The sequence below is a fragment of the Bradysia coprophila genome, unplaced genomic scaffold (genome assembly GCF_014529535.1).
Source record: "Bradysia coprophila strain Holo2 unplaced genomic scaffold, BU_Bcop_v1 contig_358, whole genome shotgun sequence".
NCBI classification, from domain to species: Eukaryota; Metazoa; Arthropoda; class Insecta; order Diptera; family Sciaridae; genus Bradysia; species Bradysia coprophila.
The window spans coordinates 3,973,780-3,982,256 of NW_023503616.1; the positions used below are offsets into that span (position 1 = coordinate 3,973,780).

At 34.2% G+C, this 8,477-nt stretch overlaps 2 protein-coding genes across 2 annotated transcripts; both read right to left on the minus strand.

The window, feature by feature from the left end:
- Nucleotides 1-209: 209 nt before the first annotated feature.
- Nucleotides 210-964, minus strand: LOC119081301 (alpha-crystallin A chain-like). Its single transcript, XM_037190062.1, has one exon. The coding sequence runs from the start codon at nt 831-833 to the stop codon at nt 312-314; it is 522 nt and encodes a 173-aa protein (XP_037045957.1). The 5' UTR covers nt 834-964; the 3' UTR covers nt 210-311.
- A 2,685-nt stretch (nt 965-3,649) lies between these two features.
- On the minus strand, nt 3,650-6,318 carry LOC119081299 (probable cytochrome P450 4aa1). The gene is made up of 8 exons (XM_037190060.1): nt 6,056-6,318; nt 5,816-5,987; nt 5,167-5,364; nt 4,921-5,100; nt 4,794-4,863; nt 4,574-4,700; nt 3,956-4,503; nt 3,650-3,888 (listed from the first exon to the last, which is right to left on the minus strand). The coding sequence occupies exons 1-8, from the start codon at nt 6,062-6,064 to the stop codon at nt 3,717-3,719; spliced, it is 1,476 nt and encodes a 491-aa protein (XP_037045955.1). The 5' UTR covers nt 6,065-6,318; the 3' UTR covers nt 3,650-3,716.
- Nucleotides 6,319-8,477: the final 2,159 nt, after the last annotated feature.

Genomic DNA, 8,477 nt, shown 5'->3' on the forward strand with positions numbered 1-8,477 from the left:
TAAGTGCAACAAACACACTTAGTTCCATATTAGTAAATCAATCCACGTTTTCAAGCAACGTTCAGCAAAAAAATTGATACTACTCAACCAGCGACTAATATGAGCGGTATTTATCACAGAAGCAATGGTGTGTGTCCCTTAAATTTAGGATACCGTGAAGTGTTCTGAAGAGCTTAATTTGAATTATTAAAAAGATTTAATTTTTCATATTTTATGTGTATTTATCAACACTGACTGTGTACACATTACACTTTGAAGGTTTCACAGTGTGAAGATTATGAAGACAAACAATATTTAAAAAAATCCACTCCTTAATCCCAATGCGACGGACGGAACGTTTGAACAACGGGAACGTGTCTTACATTCGGCAGAATTGTCGGATATTCTGGATATGCTGTGACGGTGAGAATGCCATCGGTAGAGAGGGTCGAATTAACATCTCTTATTTTAAACACTTTAGCCAAATCGAATCGACGTTCGAATTTGCGCGCAACATATCCGTCAATTTGTGGACGTTTATCGTGTCTTCCTTCGATCACAATCGAGTTGTTAACAACTTTCACCGAAATTTCGTACGATTTGAAATGACGCACGTCGAGGGAAACTTGGAAAATGTCTTTGGTGACATGAACTTCACGCTCCATGCCGTCCAAATTAGACCAATTCGAATCCATCCATGGACGGACACTACCAGTTGAACTGCAAATGGAGCGGTAAATGGCCCATGATGCAGGAGTGGGTAGTAAATCGCTAGGTGTGATGTCTGTGTTGAAACGAACACGACGTTTGAAATCCAACCAGTCGTTATCGTAGTCGTACGGAACAAGAGACATTTTGTTTTGCTTCTTTCGTTCACTAGTTTCTTTTTTAGTATAAAATTAATTTGTCTGCCTGTCTTGCCTGACAGTCAAATAAGTAATTTGAAAAATGGTATGTATGAAACTAATTAGTTTGGCAAGTGGGTCATCGTATTTATACCAAACATAATATGCATAGATCACCTTGAATTTATCAACGCTTTATTCCGGGACACTATACATACTACGACAGTTTCGACGAGTTAAATATAGTCGATTCGCAATATTTTGTAATTACATGACGGTCAATTACAGAATCATATCTTATGCAATGTTTTGATTCATTTATTTGACCGGTGATTATACCCACGTACGGGTTACGAATGAGCAAGTGTAGTCAACGTTTTCTTGTACATTTGTTGTTTGTACTTCGATAATAAAAAGACGATTAGTGTGAAAGAAGAGAAGACGAGGAGAGTTGTAATGCCAGCAAAATAAGATGTGAAAATCACATATGCCAAGAAAATATGAGTACAATGTTTGTGGAAAATGTTTGACCAACGGAAAGCACTTTTTCCGTACTTTTTCAGCGAACACAAACATTTTTTGTGCACCGGACAACTGAAATACGACATATTTTGCAGTGATTTTTCGTTGATAAATGTCAGTTTTTCCCGACCTTCTTTTCTTTACGACTTTATGTGCGTGAAAGTGCACGAACTTTTCCATGACTATACGATTGATCAAATTTAATATGGTGAATATGAAGTGTGTATATTTTAAAGTAAATTGATGTGCTTTGTCTATTTCAGTTGTCCGATGTTTTGTGTTATTGTTCGTAGCTCGACAGGAAATGGATTTTTTCAGTAGACGTCCTAATTTTCCTTACTCGCTTCGCTCGTCATTTCCTGATTTGATATATCAAAATACCACTCTAATGTTTTTGATCCATGCGAAATGACTGAACAATGGGAACAGAATTAGTTATTTGGAATATATTTTGGACAACTGATTTTACGCTATTTATCTTGTCGTAGTCCGACCGAAGTTAGTTATTAAAAACACAGAACTGAATCGTGCGAGTCCCCTTTTTATGCATGTTGTATATTGCTAATTACATGTTACCTAAAGATATTTTCCTGCTTTGTTGTTTCCTCACCTGAACTGTTTTTATTGAACAATTGAACTACGAGATGATTCATTGAAAAATGTTTTTTCTATTAGTAACTGCGACGCAACGGATATATAGACAATTTGTCTATGAGAAATCAATCACCACTACAATAACTAATGCAACGAAACTAAATCATGAACTCGCCAATCTATTATTGTGCGATCCGAATTAGATTGAAATTAGTCATTTTTGTTGTGGTGCGCCAAATAGATTTCAAGGTAGCCAATGCAACATGCAGTTTCTCTTTTCTACGTGTTTGAGCTAATGCATGTAGTGAACTTACACACAATATTTAAAATCTGACATTATTACGAACAAAACAGTCAAATAAAAAAATCTTCAAAAAGTTGATGGACCTTTCTGAGCAATCCCGGAGTAGTTAATTAGAGTAGCGATGAAGTGAATTTAAAAAAATAGTGTGCTAGTGGGTGCCGTAGATCAATTTTTTGAGGAGATAAAAAATGAAGAATTGAACATCTCGAATCAGCAACTGTTCATTAAGTGTATCAACAAGTGTATCAGCAATTTATCGTTTAAAATACTGACTGATTTCCAACCAATTTCTAAATAGATTCCTCAACTTAATCTCGACCAAACAATCACTGATTTTGACATGCGAAGCTCGTCGAAGTCGTACGGACGCACACACTTGCATATTTGTACTGGCCAAATTATCATTAAATGAAGACTAGGAGATAAATTGAAGAATTTCAAAATTTTCTGTCTATGACCAAAAATTAAATTTTTTCTTGTAATTGGACTTGCGTCACGCTCTTCTAACGCGAGACCATGATTGTTTTCAAGATTGTTTGCAGAGAAGCACGTATCACACCTGCACATGGACTATCAAATGATCATTCAACATTCTTCCAATTATTTTATCTGTTAGTGCGAAAAGTGTCGACATTACCTATCTGTCTTTAGGGAGGTAAAGTGGGTTCTCGCACACGCAGATAATAGTATGTTGTGTTACAAGTATTGTAATTTTGATTTTTTCAGCACTAGACCCAAGTTTTCCTTACGAGCGGAGCGAAGAAGTCGAGGCTTGCCGAGACTGATAGTGACAAGTGTGTACTCTATTTTATCAAATAAGCGAAAACGAGACAACAACATAGACCTGAAGTGTAATTTTTAAATTATTCTTCTTGTTAAGTAATTTTGACATCCGAACACCGCGCGTATGTGATAAAATATCTGACTGCTTCCAAATTTTTATTTTGGCCAATGAAAAGGTAATGACCCGAGCTGTAAGCAAGTGCTTTAATCCCACGTGCCTAAATGACAAAATTAAATTCTCAGAAAATTTGGACATTTTTAATGTTAAAGACTGTATTTTAGTGTGTTTTTATACAACTTCTGAATACGAAAACAGACACGCACTTATTCTAAAACCTTCAAATGAAACTTAATGCTTTTCCACCTGCTATAAGTCACAGAAGCGTCAAGGATTTATTTTTTTGAAATTGGTTATGGCTTCTAGGGTCGAACGGGAAATGCATCCGATTTCGGTAGGGGGTTTTTTGAAAAGAATCTCTCTGTACTTTGTGCTGTCTATTATTTTCTTCAGTATATTGTTCATGAATCCATTTGGCGCCTAACTGGGGATGTTTATGGTGTAAACAACAGGTCTCAATGGAAGATTACATACTTCTTCTTTTTTCGAACTGAACTCAAATGATAGACTAAAAATGATAGAACACATCTCATTAAATAATTTATTCGGAAAATCAATGTTTCAAACAACATCATCGTCTACTCTCAAATCGAATCCATAGTCCTCCTGTGGCCCTTAAAGTTATTCGAAACACTGGCTGTATTTTAGTCTTTCCGTTCACCGGCAACAGTCTATAATGTCTCAGTATTTGTGATATGATTGTCTTCATTTCGATTAAAGCAAATTTATATCCAATGCAATTCCTGTTAACAGAGGCACGAGTAAATCTTAATTCATAGCTGCCCATATTTCTAGTAACATAAAATTTACCTTATTCCTGCAGAAAACGGGATGTATGCATACGGATGCCTCGATTCGACTCCTCCGGTAGCAAAGCGATCTGGATCAAATTTCTCGGGGTTTGGATATATTTTCTCTATCCGATGGGTAGCATAAGGAAAGATTAATACATTGCTGCCTGCCGGTAGTTTATGTGATCCGACTGTAATAACTTCACCCAGTTTTCTGGCAATCATAGGAACACTCGGATATAACCGCATAGTTTCCTTGATGCATTGTTCTAAATATCTCATTCGCCGGATGTCGGGCATGGTGAATGGTCGTTCGTAGTCACCTTCTAGTATGTCTTCAATTTCAGCATAACATTTCTTTTGACATTCTTCATTTTGTGCTAACAAATGCAAGCAAAACGCAACGGCCGCTCCAACGGAATCTTGTCCAGCTAACATAAATGTGCATGCTTCATCCACGACATCTGCTTCCGTGAAATTAGGATTTTTCTGTGACACTTCTAACATGTAATCTATTAAACATTTACGGTCGTTGTTGTTGTTTCCTTCACGTCGAATTTTGATCATCTGACAACGAAAAATTTAATGAAAATTAGTAAGTTTTTCGTTTGTCTTTTCCGGCTTTTTCGATACTCACCTTTCTTGTGAAAGAATTAAGTCGATTTTTCTGATTCAGTTCAGCTGCCGCAACATCAGTTAAACGATAAATCCAATCCAGTAATAACCATGGCCTTGTCAAACGTAATGGTACCAATACTTTGCCTCTGTAAGAAATTTAGCATCGTTATGTTATTGATGGGCTCCGTAATCTGCAGTTCCTTTTCTGTGTGATAGACACAATAATTATTTTCACTTACTCTCGAAATGGTGAATCATCCATGTTCACCATTTTATCTTTATTTCTTACGGGTACGCCTAACACTGCCTCTGTAGGAATAAACGATTAATAGGAAAATAATTTTTTTTTGTGGTTGACGGATTTACCATTTAAAATATCCATGACACAATTGTTAACAAAATGTGTAATATTGAGCTCTTTCGGGGCTACATTCAGTTTCTCTATCAAGACATCAGAAGCGCTTAAAAACGTTTCCAAGAATTTTTCTAAAATATTGGTATGAAATGATGTCTGTATCATTTTCCGGTGATTCGACCATCTTTCTCCTGCATCAAAAGGCCAAAAGCTACAACATTTGTTTGTTCGGGCATTACTTTAACTATTTTACTCACCAGTGCTCGTTATCAAACCATTTCCCAAGAAGTTATGCAGTAATTTGTAAAAAAAAATCTTTTCCGTATGTTTGCTCGACGACAAAACCGTTTGCAGATCATGTGGATCGATAATTGCAAAAAATGGAAAAAATAGCACCCAAACACGTACCAAAGAACCGTACTTTTTATAGCCTGAACCAACGTGTTGTGTAAGCACTAGATGACAAAAAAATAATTATTGGAATAACATTGTGACTCTTACTAATAATTTGATTGATCATATGGCATTTCAGTTGACTGTAATAATCATTAACCGCCTGGTCATTATCAATAATTTGTTTATATTCTGAGTTAATTTTCAAAATAATATCTCATTAGAAGAAAAGGGTAGAACATTGAGAGTAAGCTAACTTTTTCGGATATTTTTACAGGTGGAGAAACACAAGAAGTCACAATGACAATTGAATTTTCTTTATTCATTCCACGTGCATTACCGATGGTAAGACATTTACATGTGTGTGGATGTGGATCAATTGGATCATAGTAGAAAATGTGACTTCTTTATTTTCTCCAACTGTACTAGTTATAAAATTGAACCTTGGATGATACGACAAAATCTACTCGACGTAGCTTAAAACTATTCTTAGTTTTCGTGAGGTAAACTTACAATTTTTATCTAGAATCATCATAACATTTCCTATGAATGGTAATGCTGTCGGTCCATCCAAACGAAAGGATATTATTACTGATCTCAAGTAATTTCTCAGAAAATACAGCAATAGTCCACCAATTATGACTATGAAATACATCCAAAGTTCGGTGTTCAAAGCTTTATCCAACTGTGAAATTTGATTTAGAATTTATTTCAGTCGAGAGCGTTTTTTAACGAAATTTTTGTTTATTATACCAAAGTCATTTTCCCGCTTGTCTTATAATTTTTTTTTTAAATTTTGATTAGTAAAATTATCTGATCAACTCTACGCAATATTAGACGTAGTTTCAACGATACAACGAGTCTATTGCAATCAATTGATGAAACTTTACTGACGGAAATTCATTGAAATCTTTTATGTTGAAGAGCAATAGAAGTTAGGTATAATTCGTAAACTGCAATTGATCGTTACATTAAGCACGAAAGCGATGACGTCCAATAATTAGCCACCTCAAAATATAACTCGCATTAAATAATCCATCTCGTCATTGTCTCTTCAATCGTTTTGGTTGAATAATTTTCATCAATGCACGCGGCAGATGTAAACAACTTTTCGTAGTAAAAATGATCAGCAAAAATTCAATTAGCGGAAAATTTTCATTTTGCATCTGTTTGTTTTGCTGAACTCCCATATTTGCGAATACTTAAACTTCGTGTTTGCTTTATGCGATAATCTATTCTCTTCTACATTATTTGCTTTTTTTGCTTTCAGTTATTTGAGGTACAAATAATTAAACGTGGTAAGCCTAAGAATAGTAAATTGTAGGACAATAAAAAAATTACGTTAATTTTACATTAGTAAATATCAGGGCCTAATAATTGTCAAAAGTTTCACAAATGTTTCATAAATGCCCTGGTAAATTATAATATGACGCCTAGAAATTACAAAACAAAAATTGACTGGACACTTCTCAATGTTCTCAATTAAATTTTTTATTCCGGTCCGCCTAAAAAACTACGTTATCGCTAGCCTCAACTACCATTTTTAATAGACTGAAATCGAAACTGTAAACCGTACAGAAAGTTCAACAAATCTTTTCAACCTTTATGGAAAATTTTAAAAATGGACAATCTAAGAATCTCGTCTGGAAACAGAAGTTCAAGTCATGTAGCGCTTGAAAGATTGTCTTAGTCATCAACTACTCAGCACAAATATGGAGATTATTTTCTTGTCGAAATATGGTGAAATTGTGATGATTTGATGTTTTTTTTTTTAAAGTTCACGTGGTTTAGTCATAAAAGCGTGCCAATCGAATATGCTAACCAATTTCGGTTTTATTCTACAACATTGAATGGTTCATGTTAATTAGACTATATTAATTTGACGAAATATCATCAACAATATACGGGAGGCTAGAGGTATACATACACCCTCAGAAGTTTTTCTTTGAATATTGCGCTTTTGGGTCCATTTAAAATGTAAAAATCATAAGTCACATAAGGTACTTGATTAAAAGGTAGTTAGATGTTCTCCGGGCTATAAGTCAGCCTTTGTCAATTAATAGAATAGTAAAATAAAGGGGTATCGATTGGACTAAGTGATAAGTGATAAGTCAACATAACAATGTCCAAGCAATCACGTAAATTACTTTCTTGTTAAAAGTAATGAATCAATTCCGTTGGGTGCAGCGAATAAAATGTTTATATTTTTAAGTTACGCTTATCTTTTGCTAATAATAGGTTGAGCCCATGGATTTTTTTTGTCATCTTAATGTATAACAGGTGACTTGAAAATGAAAAAGTCCAAAAAGGGAAACAAATATTTCACTTATCTGATTATCAAGAAATAATGAGCAATGTATCGTGGTCATTTTTGTGAAAAATGAAATGTTATTATAACACACGAAGTGAAAGATTTTACTTCAACGTGTTGAAAATACTTAGATCAATCGAAGTAAGAGATTCTTTAATTATCCTAATTATATGGTTGCCGTCTGTGAAAGATTGAGATTGTATTGAGATATATCCTAAATTTTTTTTATCCTTAAAACTTTCATCAACCCAGACAATGTTGGAAGGAAAAAGTATCACTTTGGTTTTAATAAACGAAAATTGAAATCAATAAATGGTGTGAGAATATTACAAAAAAATTCTCACCACTTGAAGCACTATTATTTTCAAAAGCATTTTTGAAATATAACTCGAATCAATTTAATTATCTGTTACAGTTCATTCACATTAATTCAGAACAGCAACGTTCGCCCAAATTCTAATGTTATCCTATCCTCACTCACTTTCAAAATATTGTTTTTTTATGGACGACATAAAATTTATTACAAGAAAATCTTCACTACTTTCATTGTCAATCAAATTTAAATAAATCCCATTTGGTGCTCTCACTGTACTTATATATCACTTGAAATCAAGTTTAGGTAGGGAAAACGTTTTGTTCTGCTTTGCGTTGTTCATGTGAAGACGTGATTCTTCTAACATATTGTCGCATATTGTAACTAACGCATATTTCTTGTCGAAGCGATCACTGTTAAATAATAATATAAAGACTTGCACTACACGTGTGTGTTATTGAAAATGCAATCAGATAATAATCTTGCATATTTAAAAAAAAAAACACTTTTTAGAGGGAACTGCAATTTTCAGTGATCTATTTGATGCGTGT

Coding starts and splice junctions, on each gene's coding strand:
- LOC119081301 (XM_037190062.1), bottom strand. CDS start 833: ATGTCTCTTGTTCCGTACGACTACGATAACGACTGGTTGGATTTCAAA.
- LOC119081299 (XM_037190060.1), bottom strand. Junction 4,504..4,573: donor TTAATTCTTTCACAAGAAAG/GTGAGTATCGAA, acceptor TTTCGTTGTCAG/ATGATCAAAATTCGACGTGA. Junction 3,889..3,955: donor CCGTTTTCTGCAGGAATAAG/GTAAATTTTATG, acceptor CTCTGTTAACAG/GAATTGCATTGGATATAAAT.